At 41.9% G+C, this 25,051-nt stretch overlaps 1 protein-coding gene across 1 annotated transcript; it reads right to left on the bottom strand.

Moving 5' to 3' along the window:
• Positions 1-660: 660 nt before the first annotated feature.
• On the bottom strand, positions 661-20,602 carry CRTAP (cartilage associated protein). The gene is made up of 7 exons (XM_066191539.1): positions 20,086-20,602; positions 16,479-16,628; positions 15,691-15,862; positions 13,121-13,249; positions 12,017-12,162; positions 9,930-10,013; positions 661-1,363 (listed from the first exon to the last, which is right to left on the bottom strand). Exons 1-7 carry the CDS (start codon positions 20,521-20,523, stop codon positions 1,304-1,306), a joined length of 1,179 nt encoding a protein of 392 aa, XP_066047636.1. The 5' UTR covers positions 20,524-20,602; the 3' UTR covers positions 661-1,303.
• Between the last annotated feature and the right edge of the window lie 4,449 nt (positions 20,603-25,051).

The following is a 25,051-nucleotide window of genomic DNA, read 5'->3' as shown; positions in this document are numbered from 1 at the left end:
TGTAGACACTCAATAGTGTAGACAACTACAGCTTATATAAACTATAGCAGCAACAACTTGGGAAGTTAATGTAGATCACGCTTTGCCTTTTTAAAAACTCAAAGCAAATTAAAAGTCTGTAATTCACTTTCATTCAGCTGAATTACAGTTCCATCACAGGAGGTGAATGCTCACCTGGATGCTCATATGCACTGAATGCTCATCTCCCCTTGATGCAAGCAGGATGAAACCACTTGCATGACTTGATCCTTGAAAACAAAAGAGGAAAGCACAGGATGAAATTCTGTATCCTCCTCTGAGTTCAAGGGGATTTTTTGCTCTTTAGTAGACTTAGGCACTAATTCATTACTCTTCTCTATCACATCTTTTTTGGTCTGTGCCAATACTTCTGTATTGGACTATGCTGTACAGTCAATAAAAAGGACAGGAATTCACATGTAAATATTTTTCATTATTCCACTGAAAAATCACCTGAGTTTCCACCTGTACTTACCTTTGGACGAAAACTATGCAGATAGTCCCACCAGACTAAAAAACCCACACAAACTATTTTTTTTACAGAAGAGAATACTAAATACATCAATCATCAGTATTTCATACAAGACTGGTCCCTCCTCAACAGGGATCACAGGCTGTTTCAACAGAAAGAGTAAGAACTGGTTGGAAGAAAAAAATATTTTTATTCAGTTTCACATAGTGGAATTTAATTTAGCATTCAAGAAAGATCGACACTGCTTTCAGAATTCTTAAAGCAATGTTTACAAGATCATTAGTTGTGCTTTGTTAATCACCTTATTTCAGCTGTTTAAATGTACCTTAATATCTTTCAGGTGCACTGGGATTCATTATCACTTTATTCACCGTCACGTAAAAAGACATATATAAATAATACAATTCATAGCTCAGAAAGAGGAACTGCAATGTCTTCCATAATTCATAACCCGACAAAAGTTCTTGAGAATTTAGCTGTACTGCTACAACTTAGTAGAACAGCACCGAAATGAGGAACCTTAGTGTAATCCCAGAAAACAGAAATAGTCTGTTTTGTTGTGTTTGTGTAAAGGAAAGAAAGCTCAAGGGGGAAATTCATGTGCACCAGTTCTGCACAGTGAAAAGCCATGCTCACAGAAGAGTCAGTGCAGCACGGAAATGACCTTTCAGGAGTGGATCTTGGGACAAAAGGTGCAGCTTAAAGAAGCACCTTTGAGGTATATCTAACTGGAACTACAGGTGATCAAAAACAATAGTAAGGAGCAATGGTGAGTCTTCACTTCTGTAAAATACTTTGTGGTGGTTTCACTCATCAGGATTCCTTCGTTTCCTCCACTTCTAACAGATCATCAAGGAATTCCACAACTTCACCCTAGAAATGATTAAATTCAACAGAAAGAAATTAACCCCCAAAATTGGTGGGAAATTTCTGCTATTTTAACCAAAAAATAAACTGTAATAATAGGTGTCCAGATATTTTTAACACCCTTTATACAGACACTAGTATAACAAACCTATAAAATGTAGGTAAATGGCCCACACAGGCATAGCACATAACTTGAAGTGACACAGACCTTTAAAGGAGAAAATGTTATACACTTCACAGTAAATCCTCTCATACTTTTATAGGTTACTTAATTAGACAATGAAATCCTCAGAGAGGAATAATTGTTTAAAGCACCTGTTAAATTAGGAAATTGTTAGAATATCTTAAAACATTAAAAAATTTTAGAAAGTTTCAAAATCCATAGCCAAGGCATTTTGTAGAACCATAACTTTGCCTTTGTATGTCTGCTGTAACAGTTTATGTCCCCTGTCACACCCTTCAACACACACCTTCTCCATTTTCAACCACAGATCCTCACAAGCCATGCTTCAATGCAGCAAAAATGTGAAGAGCCAGAGATACTAGAATGTTTTCCATACTGGAAACAAATATATTGGATGTAGATTCAGACCAGAAAATTTACACTCTGCTGACACAGGGCACCAACACAATGTAACCATCCAACTTTATTTAAACTATTCCTAACGTAGTTCTATGTCCTCCTATACCTTAGTAAAATATCTTCCTTCTCATATTTAAATTAATGAGAACTTATACCAGTTGTTGAAAGCAAGTCACCCTTGTTTGGATGATCATTTTCCCTTTTTTCTTCACCACCCATTCCAAGTCTCTGTGAACTGTATTAGGCTTCTAATTGAGTCTGTTCAATTGATGTTTACAATCGCAATTACACTTATAGCACATTTTTGTCTAAATAGGCATTCCTTAGAAAGCCAGCATCTTCTAGACATTTACATTCTATGACTCAAAATTTTACTGTTTTCTATTCTGGTGAGAAAAAGGGCATCGAAACTCTATCAATGAAAACAATTAGAGAAATTTTGTCTATTTTGAATACAATAATGGTATTATGGATGTTGTGATTAAAAAGTATTAACATCACACATTTAGGAAGTATAACTAGTCAGGAGTGAAATAATGAAACTAAGCAAACAAAAATAAAAGCAGGAGGAAAGCTGGCTGAAATAACTGCTGTCCTTGTTCCCAGCTTCACAGTTCCATCTCAAAAGACCACTGAGATTTTGCAACTATGAAGTGATTTTAGCAAGTCCTGAAGGATGGCAATTTGTTGTGCTTTGAATTTGTACAAAAGATTTAAGTATCCAAATTCGTATTATTGTCACACTCATCACTAAGATAGAATTTTTCAGAAGACACACAACATACAGACAAAATTTAAGGTTTTTATTTCTGGTATGCTTTCAAATCCAGAAACATGTAAGAAATTAAAAAGGATATTTAAATGCAACAATATTAGGAAAACACCCCAAACTGAAATATGAAATCTCTAGTGTCTGAAACTGAGGTCTAAAGGAAAGCATTGCAGAAGTTGTTGCGGTCTAATTAGATGTACTAAGGAATAAGAGAGGTTGAAATATGGCAAAAATATAAAAACAGTGGCGGAAACGGTGTACATAAAATATGATGCAATACAAGTGAGTAATTGCCTGGATGTTGGTTATTTTGGAAATGGCAAAACATCCGGATTAAAGACAAACAAAACCCCAGATAAAAGACTTTTGCCTGTGCCTTCACTATCAAAATATAAAACAGTTGCAAGTTGTCAGGAGAGTGGCTGGCCGCCCAAGGAAAAGGTGATAACTGCCTCAGTGGCAGCCGTGACCAGTTCAATCACTGCCCTTGTCCCATTAGCACTCGCTTCACACTGCACTAGACATTTAGCATGGCTGAGCTCACTACATATTCCACAGGTGTTCATTCCAGGGAAAAAAAAAAGCCTTCTGTCTGCTGATATCTGGTAACTTCGTGCTGATCTATGCCTGCAGACCTGGAGTCTGAAATGAGTCTTTGATACGATTTACTCCCTCGGTGAGACCGAGACCCTCCTGGCACCTGCTGTGCTCTTTGGCTCCTCCCTACCTTGACGGAAAGAACATCCAATTTTCCATGCAAAGTCGGCTGCAAACCCGTAATTGTATCCGCTGCCAGCTACTCGAGGGCACAACAGCCACCAGCTCCGAGGCAGGCAACATAAATACAACACAAATACACTGCTCCAGCCTGGTGCTGATGTGAATCGTGGTGAGCAACTCATGACCCAAAGGGCGATGCAGACGTCTGGCTGCCACGTAGGAGATCAGGACATGAAGTCTGGCTAAGCTTGGGAAGAGAAGAGTTTGCTGCCAGACCAGGACATGAGTGATAGTTGGGCAGCCAACAGGCAGAAAATACACACACACACACACACACACACACACACACACACACACACACACACACGGGCTGCTTGGTCAGCTGCAGGGAACCATTTCCTCTGCGCCTGGCCCACAGTTGTGTCCTCCAGGTTTGCCAGGTACAGGTTGAACAGCTTAGTGGCACCCCACAACCTCTCTCCCTGTGCTACCAACCTCCTCCATCCTCTCCCAGCCCAAGCATGACTGTCAGACTAAGGATATATGGGAGAAGATGGAACAGGTATAGCCTGAAATATGGGAGGTGTGATACTGAGCAGAAAAAGGGGAATGTTCCCAGACTTGTGTGAGTGGTAGGAGGAATCAAAGAAGCTGATCTGTCCAACTGGAACCTCTAATTATCTGTTAGATATGCAAAGTGAGCACTCTTGGTGTAGATTAGCAACTGAACAGAGGCACAGACAGAAAGAACAAGTTTTGTGCCACAGTAATTAATTCAAGAAGGTTTTACAGAGGGTATGTGAGTAGGTGGATTATAATAATATTAAAAAAAAACTAAAACAGAGTTCTTGGTCCATTCTGAATAAGCTAACCCAGTGAGATTGTGGCACCATCATAAGAGAAGCTAGAGCACTGGAAAAAAAAAAAAAAAAAAAAGACCTACAAGGAGAAGAATGCAAAACTCCTCCCTTAGTAACTCAGAGTACTGAGTGTCCAAGACCATGATATACATTGGGCCAGGCCCTTCCTTATGCAACATTAAATGTTGCATTCACACTCACAAGAAACAACTTTTTTAGAGAAACATCTGTACTTTGGAGACTCCTAGCCAACTACTAAAATAAAACTGCAAAGAGAAAGAGCTACGACTACCTGGCTCAGTGATGGCACACTTGAGGCTGATGGCGCAGCACCAACTTTTCTTTCAGCAGCATCATTTAAAAACAGCGGCAAGCAGCACCTGCACTGCCCACTGACAGACCCAGACACTTAGCCATTGCTTGCAGTGATTGCCTTCTGTAAATGCAAGCATTTATCATTCATGGGTCCTTGCCTCAACCCTGTCTTTTCTCAGTGTGGATTGGAAAAGTTATGGGAAACAATTAGCTTTTTTGTAATAATCCATTTGGAGATGGGATATTACATTAAATTCCCAACGCAGATCTGCTGATGGCCTCTCCTATAGGGATTCTGTACATACTGCAGGGGGATAGGCCATTCTTTGAGGAAGCAACAGAGAAGATAATAAAATATAGTGTTCTAGAATGAATTAAGATCCACAGAAAATTATTATTCTGGACATGCTTTTATGTGTAATGACCAGTGAATGAATACGAAACAGCTTTTATTCTAACTCATCCAACAAAGAGCCTTAAGAGACAACACACAGAGCATGAAGAATTGGCTGGATCTTTGTTTCCTTATAATCTGTGACCTAGAAGGAAAATAAATATCTCACAAAATGTCCCTCAGTTGTCCTTCAGAGCAAAAACTGAAAATTTTGCTAAAGTTTGAAGACCTCAATGATTGAAAACTTTTTCAACAGTGAGAGCAACAGATTTGATTCCCTCATGTACTGGGTGTAGGTCATCAGGTTGTGGTAGTGAGAAGGGTGGCCTCTAGGTGAGGATGTAGCTGCCCTATAATTAATTATTGTCCTGTAACTGCCCTAGTAATTAATGGGAGTAGTCACAAGGATTAGGCTATGAAACCAGCAGATTTTGTTCAAGAACAAACAATCACCTTGCAAGAATGAAGACAAAGGTTTGATACAGATGACTCTGGAAGACATATGCTCCATGGACCTGACAGAGCCTGCACACACACACCACACAGCCCACTGGCCAGCAATGTTTTGAAGGGGGGAAACATTATTTCAGGATAACAGTAAGGCATGTGTCAACGAGTGGCTCAGCCTGAAAGGTTTATTCAGCCTTCGACCCAGAGAAAGTTTCTTGATCTTTCAGTTAAAACCTGAGAGTTCACTGTAACCACCTCAAAGCCCCGCCAGAACTTCCATGAGCTGTACAGTCCAGGCTGGACATTCCTCACATTCTAGCTGGGGAAAAAATAAGAAAATCCCTCAATTCTTCGTGCAGAAAAATTATTTGGCCCTTAACTTATTTCTTTTTCAGATACTTAGTCCACACTGTGACCAACTGCCACATGCTTTTAGGGCTTCTTTTTTTTGTTTCAATATTAAGAGAACTTAGTTGTTTTTTACACGAATATTAACTACTTTCTCAAATATTTTTCCATTTCATTTTAACGATATATTCTGAACTTTTAACTGGTCTTTTCCCATCTATTATGGGAGATTACAGTACACTCCAGTTATTACAGTAGTATTTTACAGTAAGTCAGTAAATGTGCTTTCCTTTTAACATACTTATAACGCCCGTAAAACATGAGTCAACCCAACTGCAGAGGGACTTCAACATCGCTGCAATTGCAATGCAAGCAGAAGCCTTCCAGAGGCCTTGTTTCTGAGCTCTGATTATGCTCTCTTGCCTGCTTTATGCTGCATGCAGAAGCTTAAGAGAATCTGGGCAGTAGAAGCTCTACCTAATGCCAATACCTGCAGCCTGGGGCCATCCTGCCATTTAAGCCCAACCATGCTGGCAGTTTCCCATGCAAAGTGGCATAAATGAGAGGGGGAACACCAAGACACACATCCAGTGGTGCAGAAGCAAGAGGAGAAAGCAGAAAGACCCAGCTGTATGGGAAGAATCTCCACTAAAAAAATGATAATGGGGAAAAACAAAACCTCATCCTCTTTTTTCTTTAAAAAAGTATATGTTGGACAGGGACCATAACACTGCCCATTAGCTGGCAACTCTCTCTGAAACAGCTGCCCACTGGCTCTTCTCAGGGCAGCAGTGCTGTGGAGCTGTGCTGCTCTGAGGTCACAGGCAGGGCAGGGTTTACAGGTCTGCACTTAGAACTTGCTGTTATAAGCATACTTGTGTAAATCATTTGAACATATGCAAGGAGTGAGTTAATAAAGCTCAAAGTACGTTGTTAGCAATTCCCAAACAGAAAAATAGGCTGAATTCAGATTACTACTTGTTATCAGTACTCCACAGGAGTCCTTGTGTTTTGATGCTATTCCATATGTCCTCTTTCCACCAGTCACATTAGTTCAGTACTTACTCTTCTTTGCATTACATGGATGTGATGAAACACAGAGCGTTTTAATTTCAGCCACTACACAAATGGAACACACACTATATACAAATAAAAAGAAAGATGTCAAAAAAAGTGGGTCAAAGCTGCCAACAGCTTTTCACCTACTGATTAAGTACAAACAAAAATCACATTGTAGGCTCATCCCCACCAAGTATTTGTGGTTCTTATGTAATTTAGAACGACTAAGAAGCTTTCCCCCAAAAAAGAAAAAATTCCATAAGAACACTGATTTTATGGGCCAAAACCATGTCCCATACAATTAGTGTGGTGCAGGAGTTACATCTACACCAGCTGAGTGTCTGACTCTTAACAGCATTTCAGTTTGCCACTTGAATCTGTGCTGTACCAGGAGCTGTATCCATGATAGCCTCGATGCATTACACATCTGAACAGAAATCAAGAAGCTTGTCTATCCATGGCCAACTAAGATGACAACATTGTAATGTTGTTTTAACTTCCCTGTGGAAAACTGCAAGGATATTTAAGAATAATTACTTTTTCTTAAAAGTAATTTGTAGCTAGCTGGCACTAATATTCTGTCACCTCTACTGTGTTAAATGTTTGAATTAAGAATTTTTCATTTCCTTGTGGAAAAACATTAACAGGGTAACACAAGCAGGGCAGTATTTCTTGTAGTAACATATGCAAAAATCATTACTGCCAGTTCCAGCCTCTGCAGCTACTGCTATGTATTCCTGAAGAAGCCAAATGCCTTAACTCGCTTTGCTAATGAGATTTAGAAAGACACATGGATGATCTGGGATATGGGAGCGCTGAGAAGTCCGGATAAAATGAGATTCTCCACTTGAAAATAATGACACTCACATAGGACAGAATCCTCTTGCCACATCAATCCTTGTGCTTCCATCAAAGAAAAAAGATTTTTTTTTTTCCCTGCAGATTATCTTGTGGGCTACCTTACTGGCCCACAAGCAACTTCACAAACAGCAAACACGGACCAGAGAAACTCACAGAAGGTATGGCCTAAGGCCCAAGAAGCACATGGTTTAAATAAACAGAGAGCACTTAGAAGAGAGCTTGCCTCCATCCTCAACAATTTTTAATAAAGTTTTTACTGTAATGCCTTATCTGGGGTTTTCATCAGTTTTCAACATTCCTATGGAACAAACTTTTCTATCCGTGCTAGAAGAAATATTAAACAAAATAAAAAATTCCACTTATACTACCAGGTCCTGCCCATAGAGCAGAAACTGCACGGTAGTGGTTTTACCTTTGTGCTATTCCTGCTCTGTCTGCACTCCCTGGAAGTCTTCTGCAGTCAAAGACAAGTTCTGGTAGCCAGGGATTTATGAGTTCACTACCAAAAGCCAGAGCCAAGCCAGAGGTATGGGCAGCCTCCATCCCTCACAGGTTTTTGGGCCCTAGCAAGGGAGGGCACAGAAGTCCTACAGCTTTTCCTCTGAGAAGAAGAATGGTAACTTTCCTAATTCAAAGAGAGTGTGAGGTAGGAATATCTGTGGCCTAAGCAGGCACAGCAATTTTGGTTGGTTAATCCAAACATATAATCCAGTGTAATTTGACTTCCTTGTCAGCCCAAAAATTTAACTGAGGTTTACACTGCACCACCCTCCTGCAGATTGCAAGGTCATTTGTAATCGCCCTGGTGAAAGGGCTACAGGAATGAATGCCAGCAAACGAATAGTTGTTTACTCCATGCACAGTGCTGGGGGCTGAAGATTGTTCTGTAACCCCTTCTTCTAACAACACATGGGGAAAACCCTCAAGATGGACTTCTTCACCCCCTCCTTAATTACTCATCGCTGTGTTTTGAAGCAGCAGATAGGCATCAACTTAATTTGTACTTTTTTTCCATCTTTCCTAACGTAAGAAAACATCATGGACTAAGCACGAACCAACAAGGGATTATGAAAAGTGCTCAGGTATTTCACACTTTGATGAAAATCCATAAAGACTAGTCCTCATCTAAGCTTAACCTTAAAGCAAGCTTATTAAACTGTCTTTCAGGGGGTTTTATCACAATGGAAAGTCTTCCTGAAGTCTGGTAATCTTGCAGTGGAATTTCACATAGAGTTGCTTTCAGACCACAAGAATACTGAAGGCAGCACAGACATTACTTCTCTGCTGTAAAATATTCTCTCTCCCTATGTGTTGGATAACAAAAATTGCAAAGGTGTCTTCATTTTTTAACATAAACCATCTTCATCTTTTCTAACTAGAAAAAACCTCAGCAGTGCTCATTACCCAAGATACCTTTGGCTCATGTCATAACTGAGCAGAGCTCTTTCTTTGTCAGTGCTAGCATTGACATTTCATCATTTGAAGATTTGTTTAAACCTCTAAATGAAAGAACCCAAAAACAAAGCAAAAGGCAATCCAAAACCTCCCATGAATTATACTTAAATTTCAGTTGTGGAAGGAAATGCCCTTTCAACAACTAAACTACTTTTCTTGCACCAAAATAAAAAAGCCCTTTTACATATTTTTCAGTGTCAATAGTAGTCATTATATGTTATTTGACCATGAATTCCAACCATTTAAAAAGCATGACTAGGTGACCAAAATGCCACTGAGCAGAAAAAAAAATAACAGATAACAAGACTTCCTTTGGACAAAAATTACAATTTAGGTGGTTACTTCTGGACAAAATGGTAATTTAAACAACATTTCAGAAAAAAAAAAAATCCACCCCTGCCTTGGCCCCCCTCAAAACATCAAACCCAGAAAAACATTTGGTTTAAATATATACACCATTTCTCTGCCCCCTGGTGTTACAACTCAAAAACTGGGCTTTCTTTTTTTTCTGTAGGCTCAGTGCATTATATATTTACCTTTCTGTTAATTCTGTCCATATTTTTTAAGTGGTACATGATGTTCTTTGGGTCTGTTCTTATATTCCACTTACCAAACAAAAATTTATTATAAATTGGTCGTGTTTACAAGAAGATTTTTCCATATTAGTGAAATCCTGGAATTACAGCTACGTATCATCTTCACTTTAAATGTGATTGCTGCTTTTTTGACAGTGATTTTATTTCTATAAAACTCACCTCATCATCATCCATCAGATGTTCCTTTGCGAATTCATACATTTCCAGCTGGAGTGTGGTAATGTTGTGGTATCGAACTGCCTCCTATCAAAAACCCCAACATTTCTGTTACTTTAGGGTAGCAAGACAGGGGAGCATCATCACATGCCTCCTGAAACCATCCCAGTGAAGACAGACCCAGAGCTAGCAAAGGTAGATCCCAGGTAGGGTTCACAGTGTTTGAGAAAGGAAACAGCAAAACAGGAAACAGCCTATTCCAAACTCTTCCGTGGATCTTCCTAAGCACTGGCTCCCTCATTGCAAGAACAAAGCACTCTCCTCTTTCTCATGTTTCAAAGCATTGGCGAGTCTGAGAGTAAGGAATGAGACTGCCAGGGCTGAGTAGAAGCCTGTGCCTGCATTCCAGTGGGCTTTGGACGGGAGAAAGCCTGTCTCCCTGTGCTGGCGTATGGCAGCAGGCAGCTCTGGGAAAGAGACACACTGAGCTGTTTTGCATGATAATGACTCACCAGCCCGGCCTGAGCCTGGGCTAGCGACACTCTGCAATGTCACTCACCTGTCCCTGCTCACTCCCCGGCTGTGTGCCCTGACAGCACAGGGCAGCTCACTCACATACTCTCCTATGTGAGAGTACCAACTGTCATCTGCTTGGATTATTTAACTCCTTTTGGGGAAGAAAACAGGAGACTCACTCTTTCACAAGAGCACCTAAAGGTTAGTGCCAGAGCCAAAGGTTGCTGTTACTCTACTACCACCTTTTGAAAATAAACCAGAGGCATTATGGTTTTCGAGGCAAGTGATTAGGACAGCGAGCAACTTCTGTTTATAGCTACGTAGATCAAAGTACAAGAAAATACAGCTGTGTGCATTTAATATTTTATATTTTAAAATCAAATTATCTGTAGTCCCCAGCTCCAGAAGTTATCAATGAAACATTCAGAGTGCATGTGTAGGGCCCTTGTTCTGCCCTCTCTGCACACATATGCCAAATTGTCTGCGGTTTGCAGTTTCATACTGTTGCTACCCCTCACTCTCACCCTACCACCAAACATTGTCTTCAATATGGTTATAAAGCACCATTCTGTTCCCAAAAGCAGTGACAAAGGAGTAGTCCCCTTCCCCTGTGAGCTCAGACTTGCTGCTGCTGCTGCTGCCTGAAAGAACCAAATGCATTTTTGCTGGCTTTTGTCTCAGTTGGCCCTGCAGGGCAGGCCGGGATTCCAGCTGTGCCAATAAACTGTGTCCTCTAAGAGGCATGACTAGAAGGCCCTAAATTTAATTTGTGGAACATGTATTGCTAATGACTAACTGGTTGTACAGCCCATATGACTGATGCCTAAGCAGTCACTGAGTGTCACAATTTAGCTGCATGACTTAAATCATGGTAACAAGAAACATTGGAAAATCCAATTTGATGTCACAGTCCAGGCTGTAAAATTTCCTTGGACATGGAAATTTAAGAACAGCATGGAAACCCATTTTTAAAATAGTTTTCCAAAGCCAGATGACAATTGTTGCTGGATGGACTGGTGCCTTCTTTGTGGCAAGCATTTTAATTTAGATAATTAGATGCAACACAGTCCTGAGCCTTTTTCCATCCTCATCCACCCAACTGTGTTCTAAATGGAGTAAGTGGAAAGTCAGTTTAGCTGGAGTTCCCATATTCAGACACATTCCAATGCCCACAGAACCTGAAATAACAAGCGAGTGGGCAACTATGTGTTGGCAAATAATGATTCACAAAAGCCTGAATGTCACTCAGAGATTTCATCATCAGAGATTTCAGAGGCCAGCTGCTTTATTTATAGAGGTACATGAAGATATAAATATGCCTAAGTGTCAGAGAAGTACTAGTTACTTCTCATCATATATTATATGCTATCGTAGTATATTTCAACAGAAAGGGAAGAGTTAGATGACATTCACTGTTTACACGACACACTACACCTCTGTGTACAACTTTTTATATGATTTTAATAAAACAGGACGTGTTAAACTCCAGAACCAGCAGATATTCCACATTTTCCCACTGAGTTTCAGAGAAATATTTGAATGTGTCTAGAAGGCATTTTAGGTAATTCACCTACCGATCTGGGCTGAAAATCCTCCTCTTTAAGTCCCCATTTGTCTTTGTGGTACTGGTAATAGACCATGTTCTGTTTCATTACTTCATCTTTCTCATCAAACAGAAGGTAACTAGCAGCACAAGAAGCTGCATTCTTCATGTCATTCACTAATTAAAAAACACACACCAAAAAAATCCAGGTAAGGTAAATGAACAAATTCTTACTATCATCTAAGCTCTGGAAAACTCAAATGGAAATACAGCCCGTACTCTACCTCCTCACCAGCTGCATAGAGAAAAAAAAATTGCTCCCCAGAAATTACATGCTATTTTTGTGTTCAGAAACACATAAGGCCATGATTCAAAAATCAACTCGTTATCAACCTCTGTAGGTTTTCCATGAAAATCCTAACCAAATGTTCCTCCCAGGTACCTCAGTATCACCACAAAGCTTGGTGATACACGCTGGGGCATTTATTTAAAACAAACAAACAAACAAACAAAAATCTATTAAACCTCTACCTACTTCTCTCTACAATTAGGATTGATAAAGAGGGAAGAGTCAAGGTGTAAAGTGTGTAGCCAAACAACTCAAGCAAGAGTCATTAATGGCTTGATGCTACATGGCTGATGTGTCTTCCCTTTGATATTGGAGCCTGCGGGAACAGCTGTAAGGGCTACGTGTGCTCTTTACAGTGCAAGCAGCTCCTCAAGAAACCACAACTTCCACTGATTAATTTACCCATCAAATATGCCATCACTGAGCACTGAACACTACCATTTCTGTTCAGTGGTCCCCTCTTTCTTCAAAACCCATTTAGCCCCATTCTAACAGGAGGATAAGAATCCACTAGGAAAAAAGCAAATAGTATGAAATACTCTGTAGGTTTGTCTGTGGAAGAAATCCTGTCCCATGTCTGTTAACTACAGTGATAACAGGGAGCAAAAGACACCAGGAAACTTAGGTTTTCTGTCCCGGAACAGTTTAAAATGCAGATTCTGGAGGCATTCTGAAGCATTCTACTTACATTTTGAAGCATAAAATTAGAGGGAGAATATTATGAATGGAATCTGTCCCACATCATCCAACATCAGTGTTACTTAAGCACAGTAAATCACTACTTACATTTATAATACGCAAACTGCAAGTAATGGTACATGGTGGCCACAAATTTTTCAACGACAAAGCCTCCTATAATGGGTGTCAGATTGCTCTCACACTGCACTTTGCATGCAAGGACTTCAATATAATGATCTGAAAGGAAGGAAACAGCAACAGAGGAAGGATATGGATGGCTCAGAGTGAATTGTTACAATCCCTCCCATTAGTCACCCATTAAAATTTGGCCCTATAATGCTCTCCTGAGTCCTGTGCATCAAGATCTTCCTGCTTGGAAGTACTGAGAATCTACAACTCCATCTGATGTAGGAATCAAGTGTTGGTACTAGGCCCTTCTGTAAAAATCTGTGCGGCTGACTTTTAAGGCATCAAAGTGGGAATTCCAGAGAACTAAGCACTTAGGTTTCACTGACACCTAGAGGCAGCATGTGGTGGAGGGTTTTATGGAGAATTACACAGTACTGCATTATTTCCTAGCTGTAAACTGAACAGTGCATTCTTTCCTTTTCTAAATTTTGTAAGCCTTCGTAATTTAATTACATTATTGCACAGATAAGGTCCCCACGCTGCTGAGTACAGTTGTGTCACAGACAGATACAGCAGGTAATTGCAAAATAAACCTCCAGAGATGGCTGCATTATGGGCCCAGAGTTTGGATGTTTTCAGAGAGAAGGAGAATATGCTGCTCACCACAGAAAAACTTTCAGCCAGGAACATGTAAGTTCACAAGCTTATCCAGTCTAAAAATTGCTACATATAATGCAATATAGGACTATAGGTGATTTTATCTTCAAGAAAATACATTTCAAGAAAACCTTTCAGCAAAAAGTTTCAAGCATTTTCTGGATATATCACATTCATCAACAGCACAGAAAAGAAATATTTTGAAGTCTTAGTTCCCTGTTAGCCACATTTGGCAGGTGAAAGCGAGTTAGCTAAGCTTGTGCAGCAAATTTCTGACCAAGACGAATACTTTTCATCCCTGACAACTCCTAACATGAAGAACAATGAGGTTAACTAAAAATAACTGCTGAAACTAACTAAAAATAACTGGCCAAATGAAATTACCAGACCCATCTTTTATAAGAGCAGTGGAATCTCCAGACAGAGTAGTGTTCAGTTGCAGCCTGCAGTTAAAGCCAGAGATGTCAGTCCCTCAGTGAAGTGATCCCAAGCAATGAGGACAGCTGGCTTCCTAACATAAGTCACTGCTCAGTGATAAATACATCCCTAGTGCAAGACCCAAATACTTCTGTGCAACACTTACTGCTACATCTCCTTCCTGCAGACCCTTGGAGGTAGAACATCTCTCCCTGGAACATGAGCACAATTCAGTCCAAGCAGTGCAAATAAATTTGAATGTTCTTACCTCAAGAGCAAAATACTTGCAATGCATGAACATGGCCATGGTGACATCATGCAGTAATTCCTACCTTTCCTTCCCATCGCTACTGCTGGGAATTGTCCTTCCCTTCCAAGGAGGAAGAGGGAGGGTGGCAGTAAGTGTCAATCACAGCTGAGCATAGACACTACTCTTTACAGTGGCTTGGGGATTTTCCTGATGTCAGAGTTCTGACCCACTGGGGAATAAAGTCTGTGCTTCTTGCTTTACTGCCTGTGATTTGTGTTTCACTCCATATTTGGTGTCCTGGACACCTTCCTGTTTTGCCCAAGAGCAAGCCAAGGCTTGAGGAATAGCCTGCAATAGCTGTTCCATGTCAGCCGTACTGGTGGATACCAGCTGCACACCATGAGAAACTGAAGCTGCTCATCTATAAACATACTTCACAAGTTCCCCCTCACCAAGACATACAATGGCTTTAGGACAAAAAGTTGGTATGTTTTTCCTTAGGGAAACTAAAAACATAAAAAATGCAAGAGAATTTCTAAGTTTATTGAGAAGACATGCAGGTGTTCTCCACAAAAATACTGTCAACAAGACTGAGCTGTCAGAGCACTGGAGAAATTAATTACTTGTCTTTCACTGCCAAAGAGCATAGGAAATGTGTATGTGGCATCTTGGCAACAATCCAAAAGGTTGATGATCCTTTTCCTCTGCAAAGCAATGGATTTATGTTTGGCTACAAACACAAAATATAGATGTTACCTACTAATAAAACTCAAATGTAGGAAATATTAAAAATAACCAACAGAACCTTGTCATATTTATGAGAAAGGAGATACAGACCACCACACCTACACAAACCACAAAGCTGATTTCAAAGGCAGGCTAACCATTGAGCCTCAAAGGTGGCCAAACTGATACTGAAATGATGGTCAAGAGACCTGGCTGGATGGCCACTGCTACCCAGATGGGGCAGTTGTTATTTACACATCTATGTTGCTCTGACACAGAACTTCCATGCTAATGTAAGATCTCTGTTCTGATTTCCTGATAGATCTCGTTCATGTTACCAAAGAGAGCGAAAAGGTAAAGTAGAATTGAAGCAGTTTTCAGTGAATCTAATAAACTCCTATTGGCCTAAACGGAGGAATAGGACTTGAGTAACCAATCCTACAAATAAACTGAAATGCACTTTGGGGACATCTTTCTTTCATGCTTCCTAACCACTCACCTGCAATGGAAAGATAGAAGTCTTTAAAATCTGTGATCTCTCGGGAGCCCTCACAGGCTGCTATGCAGTCATCGTAGGCTTTGAAGAAATCAGGAAGAGCCAGTTCCATGTCCGAGATGGATGTCCGCCAATTGTCGCCATTGTACGCTCTCACAGCCCTGACAAAGAGATTCTGAAAAATTGGCAGGAATGAATCAGCAGTAACTGACCCGTGAGAAGAGTTGTGTAAACTCAAACAGGGTATGTGATGTCTCCACATTTCTGGATGACTGTATGAGCTGCTCTCCAGATGATGCAAGAACAACAAATACAGGAGACCAATGGATTTTAACAGGTATTTCCTAGACAGCAGAGTATGTAATTCCATTTCCAATCAAAAGAAAAGCCTGTTGGAGAGAAGTAACGGTGAGAACCTAAAGCACAGGCTGTGACAGCGGTTTTCAATGGACTCTTAAAGCCAAATGTCTGAGCTATTTTCAGCTGTGCCACTACAGCACTTATGAATTTGGATAACTACACACCTGCTTAGCTCCAGCAGTGATGTGCATGTAGCAGCTTTCAGGTACAACACCGTCTGAATTGCTGTGACTCATTTGTGGAACAATGAAGTGCAGGAGAGGTGAGAATTACTGAATGCATCAAGAAGGCAGAACAAAGACTACTGAGATGACAAAAAGAGGGAGATTAAGAGCTGAGAACACATAAGAAAATTAGATCCCTGAATCTCACCCAATAAAAGGAGTAATTGAACAGTTCCAAGAGTAGACTCTCCTGAACAAAAAACATACCTCATAAGGCTTTGTCTCCAAGTCTTTAATATGCTCCTCAGCATCAGGTATGCTCTTATAGTAGGCCATATTTCTTTGCATCATTTCATCATCTGGATGCTTCAGAAGAAATGTGTGAGCTGCTGCAATAGCTTTTGGAAGATTATTAGCCTAAATAGGGATAAGGAAAAGAAGGTGCTAAAAAAGACTAACTGGAGAAAACAAACAAACAAACAAACAAAAACAGTTCAAAAGTTCCCAGTTTTGTCAATGAATTTTCCTACATTCTCTATATTCACAAATTTACTTCTACGAGAGCCTCAGCAGATACAATGGTACAGTAAAACTGACATAATTCTTCTCAGTTTTACTCCTAGCTGCATCACTAAGAACGATTTTTTTTTTAACTTTAGAAGTCTATTATTTTTGCAGAAAGCATAGATGATTGTTGTAAATCAAAAAGATTAGGGTTTGTTTTTTTTTTCCCTTGCCCTCCCCTGTTAATAGAACTGACAAGGCAAAAGTCTATACCAGGGCTCCTGGAAGGGATTAATCTCACAGCAAGTACTGATGCTAACCTAGAGATGCTGGTCAGGAGTCATCACTGTTTAGATATATTTATGTCACTTATTTGCCTAGCAGAACAGAGGACATTACTACAATAATATATTTTCCTGGTGGCATTACAAAGCTAGAGCATACTGCAGAGACTTGGACAAAAATTGTGTCCTAAAGCAATTTTCTGTGCCCATTTTTAAACTAACTTTAATCCCTGTTAGATATCATTTGTGAAGTGCACACTTCTCATTTACAACTGCTTGTACCAAACACGTATGTCCTTCTGTATGTATGCATGCCATTAATGACTTTTAAAAAATTTATATATAAACACACACACGCATATTTTCATAAATTATATATATGCACATATTTAGGAAGAGTGAGAGAGAAAGCAAAAGTGTGGGGTATTTGTGAAGCGTTAAAACCTTTTTCTAGGCCAAGATCCACATGAGCCTGTTCAGTGTATTGATGTACAAGCGATACAGAGCTCCACCTCACACGTGAAATATCTCCTGGCAGGGCATATTTGAAACCAGGAGCAAGAATCCCAGGCACGAATGCACACACACCCTTCTGCTCGCACCCATAAAAGTTGCCCTCTCATTTCGAGAAGGAACCTGAGGGACAAACGCACAGAAGCAAGACTTCAACCCACCCACTGCTGCTGTGCCGCTAGGAGTGTCCCAGCACTGGAGCTCTGCCAGCTGCCCTTCCTGCCTGTCCCAAAACTGCGTGTTTCCAGGCAGCCCAGAGCGTGCTAAATGCAAAGGGAAATCTCAGCTGCACTTTCGTCAAATGCCTGGCTTCTTTCGTGCTGCAGCTCTAACCCTGCTTCTTTGATAGGCTGACAAGTCTCATTTTTACTTAGGTCCATGATTCACTCTTGGTTTCAAGTTTCACCTCTCAGGAAAAAAATAAAGAAAGGTTTTGTAGAAACTCCTAAGTGAACTCAGTGGCTTTGAGAAAGCTCCCTCCAGAGGAGCAAGCAGCAGCGCAGGAACAGCTACTCCCAGAATCTTACAACGTGGCAAATTTCTCTGTGGAGCCCACCTGAATACACACATGGTCACTCTAAAAAATTACATAAAGCATTTCCCTCCCGCTTCTTCCTCTACTCTAAATGCTGTTGGGAGGGGGGTGGAGGGGTGGGGGAAGGGAGATTCCTTTAGCAGAAACCACCAGCCAGGAAAAAGTCCTTTGGATGCAGCAGTTTGTAGCTCTAGAAGGCCCATTCAGAGCTCCCCAAGAGAGAGATAAGGGCTCGGAGCTGGACTACAAATCCAGTATGAAACACGATTATCAACAACAGACACTAAAGCCAAAGCCACCAAACTACGCTGCTCAAACTTAATGCAAATGTGATTGAAGAAAGAGGTTAAAGGGAGGGGGAGGGATTCCTCTAATTTCTCTCTCACACTCCAACCTGGCAGTTACTTGACTGCATTCGAAGTGGTAAGAAGAAATTATATTTGGCGTTATCCGTACGTTGCAAACTTAGTATGTGCCACAAGGGGGGAATTAATAGTTAAGATAAGAAGAGGAAACATTTGTGGTGATGTCATTTTGGTATCCATACATGGCTTTGAGAACTCGAGGAATTCCTGCCCTCAGTCAAAAGAAAAGGCAGGGGCTTTAATGTATTAAGTTCTTTTGTATGGTCTTAGAGAAGGCATTAGACGCCAGTGTGATCCTGTGCATGTGGATACTGTTCTGGTTTTATGAGAACACATTTCCCTGTGTCTGTCTGGAAAAACAGCTGAGAAAACAGCACTCCGAAAAACAGGACACAGCAACAGTTCTTTAGAAGATGTGTTTTCAAGAGGCAATCTCAAAATAATGCACAAGCATACAACCCTATGTGATGTACACTGGGATACATTGGAAGTGAATTCCTAAAAGAGAAAACAATCTAACCAAAGAACTCAGCTTGTTTCCTCCCCACAGAGAGGCCCTGTTTATTTCAAATACTTGCAGTATCTGAGGGGATGGCAGATACATCCTTCCGATGGACCCTGATATAGAGAACAGAAGGCAAAGGTGAGAAGGGAGAAAATAATCAATTAGATCCTGGACAGAAGAATGACAAGAAGCTGGAAAAACAGGATGAAATCTGTTAAGAGCAAAAGGTAAATACCATTCCAGGGTTAGCATTACAGTGCCCCGCTTCAGCAGCCAATTTTTGCTTTGTTCCTTCTCACGGCTGTAATGAAGCTGGAGTTTTCCAGGCATGAGACTACCTGCAAGTCACAGGCTGGGGGTTGCGAAAGAGCTGGACCAGAAACAAGCAAGTGAAGAAGGTGGACACACTGAAGGAGAAGAAGTAAAGATCGTTTGAAATAGCAGAGCTGTGACATGAAGAGTCTGAAAAAGGTTCCAGAGAAGGTTAGAAGGTAAGGCAGATGGAAAGATGAGAGAGGCAGGAATGACAGCTACTGGACACAGAGGCAGCGTTCAGTGGCCAGGTGTTTAGGAAGAACTGGAAGGGCTGATTCTAGGGGACATGCTGGATGATTTGTAAAAAACGGGTGAAGAGTGAGCTGGACGGTGTGTGGGTAAGCAGGGGGAAAGACAAGGCACATACTAATCCCACTGTGGGTTACAGGAGTGGGAGGAAACAACTGAAAGGCTTGTCAAGGAGAGGATTACAAAGTGTAGGGTTGGCAGCCTAGCGGGGCAAGGACTGACCACGGGACAGGGAAGAAACAGAGGTGAGGCAGATGGCAACTGGTGTGGAGGAGGTGATGAGGAAGGAGCTTGGGGCCCAGAGTAACCTGCTCCGAGGGCCAGGTTAGAGTTCGGCCTGACAGCAGGTTTTTGTAGCGTTGGGTGCACCAGGCATTTGGGGTCTGTCGAGACTGTCCTGGGACACGCCACGTGCAGGGACACACCACGCTGTCCCCCTCGGCCACGACACTGACAGGCACGCTTGGCGTGACTGGAGGGTGGCGCGGCACCAGGCGTGACTTTAAGGAGGAGAGCCTGCGACAGAGGTGGGGGAGCGGAGGCAGGGCAGAGAGATGGGAGGAGAAAGGAGGAGGGACCAAGGAGCGGGGCGGGGGGGCCTCACCTTGAAGTAGGCGAACTGCAGGTACTTGTAGGGCTCGCGGCGCTGAAACTCCTCGAGCAGGTCGCGGCCGGGTTGCGCCTGTCGGAAGGCGGGCAGCCCCTGCTTGCAGCGCCGCAGGCACTGCGCCCGCCGCAGCACCCCGGACAGGAGGCGCAGCTCCTCCAGCGCGGCGCCGGCGGGCGCGGGGGGCGGCTGCCCGGCCGTGCTGCAGTTGCGGTGGCAGAACGCCTCGCTGTCGCGCAGCAGGCGGTACAGCCGCATGCTGACCTCCAGATAGCTGACGCTCTCGGGCCAGTTCTCGGTGCTGTACTGGTCCAGCCCGTAGCGATAGGCCGACTCTAGCGGCATCAGTTCGTCCCGCGGGAAGCTGCGGAAGCTGTAGCGCTCGTACTGCGCTCCCGCCGCCGCCAGCAGCGTCGCCAGCGCCGCCACCCACATGGCTGCGCCTCCGCCAGCGCCGCCGCACAGCACCACGTCGCTGCCGCCGGCGGGGCGCAAGGCCGGGAGAGACGGACCCGGGGCCGGGCGGAGGGAAGGGAAAAGCGGGCGGGCCGGGGCGAAGGCAGGGCAGAGGCGGTCCCGGGGCCGGGCGGAGGGAGAGGCGGCCCCGGGGAGGGGGCGGGGCGAGCGGGGAGCGGCGAGCGGAGCGCCGGCTGCTCCGGCCGCAGTCGGCGCTGCTGTCCGGCTGGAGCCGGAGCTGGTGCCAGCAGCAGTCGCGTCTGCAAGGAAACTTTTCCTTAATGTGTTTTCCCAGTGTCCACGAGAATTGCTTTTGCTTTTTCTTTTTTTTTTTTTTTTCCCTCCATCCACAATTTAGAGGTTTTGTTTGGAAAATATATGTTCTAAATCAATCTCTTGTACCCTTCAAATTTTTTGGGGGTGTGTGTGTTTATCTACAAAACATGTGGCAAAGGTTCACCCATTCATATTGTGATGAAGAGCAGTAAGTACGTTGTTGGAACGCTCCTAGAATTCTGGGGATTATTTCCCTTGAAATTGGAGTTTTAGATATGGTGTTGGAAGGTGTTGCAGAATCGTAAGTACTATTTCTGCCTCTTGTTGCTGTTTGATGTTTGGTTTCCTGAGAAAAAATAATGTGGAAGATCTATAAGGAAAACGGTTTTGCATTTTTTTGGATACTTGCCAGATAAGTATACTTCAAATGTGAGCCATAGAGCTATAGAATGCCAACAGTGCATCCTCCCCTTGATGCCTTAAGCTTTAGCTTTCGTATTTGCAGATTCTATGTTACCTAGGGATGTAGCTTTGAGCCTCATATTAAGTGTCAGTAAGCTTTCTTCACAGGGTAGGTAGACAAAACAAATCCCTTTTTGCTGAACACCAAGGACAACTCTCAGGCTCGAAAAACATAAACAATGGTGGACTGAAGGGAGGAACAAGAAGGATGAGACCTCACAACCTGAAGCTGTAATTGAACAATTAAACCCCAATATGCAAGGGGACCAAATCTGATAAAAATGTAAGACCTCGTGCCCGGGCGGGTTTTTTGGTGTAGCGTTTTTGTAGTGGACTCGGGGTGCAGCTTTGGTTGGGCTTCGATTGTGTTCAAGGTGGATCCTGGAGGCCTTTCAATAAATACCTATTTTATTCTCTAGCTCTGTCCGGTCTCTGTTTCAGGTCAGCCTTCTAGGCAACACCCTGATTCTGTGCGGTGCTTTGGGGCATTTTCTGATGTCCAGCTACATTATTAATAATGATTAGTAAGTGGGAAAAGCTGTGGCTGTAGATCTAAAGAATTTAAAAGTTCCTAATCTAATCAAGCAATTCTTTAGAATTGTTCTTTCAGTCTGACACGTAGAGATTATTTGCATCATGACAATATACAACCTCCCAGATTTCACAGAGTTGGACAGCTGCTCCCTCTCCACTGCTCTTGGTGGACTCATGTGCTGATCAGTGGTGATCTTGGGGCTGGAGAACCCTCCAGCTTGGAAAAAACTTGTGTAGAGCCATTCAAAAATGCTAGCATGGCTTCAAAACTAGAAAAATAGCAAAGGCCCAAATCTTTGTCTACGCTTTTTATTTTTAAACTGAGAAGTTACAGATAATTAAAAACAAAACAAAAAACCACACCCCACAAAATAACAAAAAAATCCCCAAGCCCCTGACAGTTGCAGTATTTACCATTCCTTTAGATGACATTTAACCCTGTGCTTTCTAGATCTAGTAAGAATAGTTCTCTATTCCTTTGCTTTCTTAGGCTGAGTATCAGTGCTTATGTAGGTGTGTGACTTAAATGACCAATCATGAAGAAAATGATTCCTTAGAGACACTGAATACTTGGACTGTTCATTTACATTTCTCAGCAGAGGCAGCCACAGGATGGAGACTGGTGAACTGCTCAAGAATTCTTCATTACAGTGGCTGCCTCTACAGCAGGGGCTCTCATAAGCTGAGCCTGCCCTTCTGAGCCCAAAATCACCTGCAGGGTCAAGTGTTGGAAATGTTGTATGTATGTGGTTGTTTTTATTTCACACTTCAGGCTTGAACAGCTGAGAAACCTGGAACGTCAGATCCTCTTTCCTGTGGGAAGACAAACACCAAAAGCTAAAACTACATCAAAATAAAATATCAAGGGTCACTGGTGTTTGGTTCCTTAAAACAGGAGGGCTGAGCACCAACAGGCTTTGAACCTTGGCTTGTTGCCAGCCTTTTGTGTCAGCTCTGCCAGCCTGGACTCTGCATTTTGTCTTTGCATGGAATAGGGATAATTTTCCTGGCAGATGGCTGTAAGCACCATTTTTAAACCTTCTTGGGTAAAAAAGATGCAGTTGGGAGCTTACACACCACGGGAAAAACCCCCAGGAGGAGGCAGAGTCTGACAGTCTGGTTTGCGTGTGCATGTGGATGTTGCTCACTTAGCCATCGTTCCTGCTGAATGCCTGTTGTCCTGCTCCCACAGTAACTCCTGCTCTTACTCACTGACAGTTTCTGGAGTTTTGCTGCCAGCTGATTCCCAGAGACTTGCCAGTATGTTGCCAAAAACGTCAGGATGAATGAAACTCTCTAACACTGTTTTTGTAGCATTACGGAGTAGGCATTAGTTTATTCCAGGCTGGGGTGCTCCACCAAGATGCACACGACTTTCAAAACTTGTCACTTATTTATACATTTTTAGCAAAGAAGTTAATGTTCATTATATCTAAATTACATAATTTTTCACATAAATTATTATCCTAACTTCTACTGGTTATTGATTTCTCACTTCTCATGCTAATTAGTCCATATCTTTTAGTTCTTTTATTATCTTTTTCCCAGACAGGGAGTCTCCAGCACATGTTGAATCATCTTTGTTAGTCTCTTCTTTAACATCTGGTTACTTCAACATGTCCTTGGAGGGCTGTAAATTCTGGATTCCAGGTGTCCAGCCTTTAACTCCCCAGGGCTTTGTTCATTGAAGTTGATCAGGGTTAGCTCATCATAACTTAAAGTTTTTGGGGATCTAATAATCACACTCTAAGAATAACAGTCTGTAAAAAAAACTTAGCTACATGCTGGCTAAAATGGAAATTTACACTGCTAAAGACTAATGCACTACTTATGGTTATTAAAACAATCAAAAAGTTAATTAAAACCATTGATTAGGCAAGTTATTTCCAACAAGTATAGGCAGGAGACCATGGATGGCACAGTGGGATCTGGGGCTGACTCATTCTGTCTTGCTGGACTAAAACCTGCTGCTTGTCTTTGGAGGGCTGAAACCTGAGTGCCATGTCCTGCCAAGTCAGATTCTCCTGAGTGAGGGGAGCCACAGAAGCAGGGGCTGCAGCACCACAGAGAATACTGGGAGCAGCACAGGGTGGTAAAATAAACTAGGCAACACCCTGGCATCCACCCCCGGGGAACCCCATGGCAAAATATTTGAAATAGCAAAATGAAGGAAATGTTTACATTTGAACTGAAAAGCAAAGGAGCTTCCATGCAACAGCAAGTTAAACCTGGGTCAGTCCCCAGGCTTGAAGGGTTTGCTGTTTCAAGCTTATGTTTCAGAATTCTTAGGAATAAATGACAAAATCCCACAGGTTGGAGGAAGAAGGATGCACCTTCACACTCCCCAGCACCGAGCAAGGGGCTGGGTTCTTTCCAGAGGAAAGAACGTCAGTGCCTGCATTTTTTCCAAATCAATGCTGCATTTGGAGCATAAAGGAAGCAAACAAATTTAGGGTTAACTAACAAAAAACACATTATGAAACTTAATAAAACAAATAAAAGCCATAGTAAACCATATAATAAAACATATTATAGAACATTATAAAAACACATTATAAAACATAACCAACACCAACCTTCTTCCATTCATTATTCAAAACACAATTACATAACTTAAGTAGAAAAAAGAAAACAAATATTGAAAAAACAGGGCAGGTGACATCTGGAATGTGGCACATAAGTTTGACAAAAGCAGACAGTAATACTCATTAATTTCCCTATTCCATCTTTAAGTCCTGTTAGCCCCAAAATTCTTCTTTAAGTCTTGGCAAAAGACTCTTCCTTGTCCTGCAGGTGATGGCTTCTCACAGAAGTGTGTTCCTTCCTCTCATTGTGGCAGTCATCCTGGAAGTGAGAAAACAACCCAGGCATTTTAATTCCTTTATTTCTAATTCAATTGGTCAGTTCTACTTTTCTGAATTTCTGTCTGGTTTGAGTGTGACATTTTTTAATTTTATGATTTAATAAAGGCAAAAATACCAAACATAGCAACCCCTAAACTCTTACATTTACTAATCAATAAGCCTTGCTAATAAACTAAGTAGAAAAGCAATCTCATGAGTTTCCCTATCAAGCTCTTTCTACCCTCCAGTAAACCCCCAAATTAAGCTTTAATCTTGGGGTGAGACCCTTCCTCCTCTCCCAGGCAATGGCTTCTCATGTACATGTTCCTTTCTCTTGTGTCAAACACCCTGGAAGTTAGAAAAAACAAACCTTCATTCTTAATTCCCTTAGT

This window comes from Chamaea fasciata, unplaced genomic scaffold, assembly GCF_029207755.1.
Source record: "Chamaea fasciata isolate MVZ Bird 193981 ecotype frontalis unplaced genomic scaffold, bChaFas1.0.hap1 SCAF_1, whole genome shotgun sequence".
Taxonomy (NCBI): Eukaryota; Metazoa; Chordata; class Aves; order Passeriformes; family Sylviidae; genus Chamaea; species Chamaea fasciata.
Note: the sequence above shows the minus strand (reverse complement) of the source record. Positions and strands in the feature narration are given on the sequence as shown.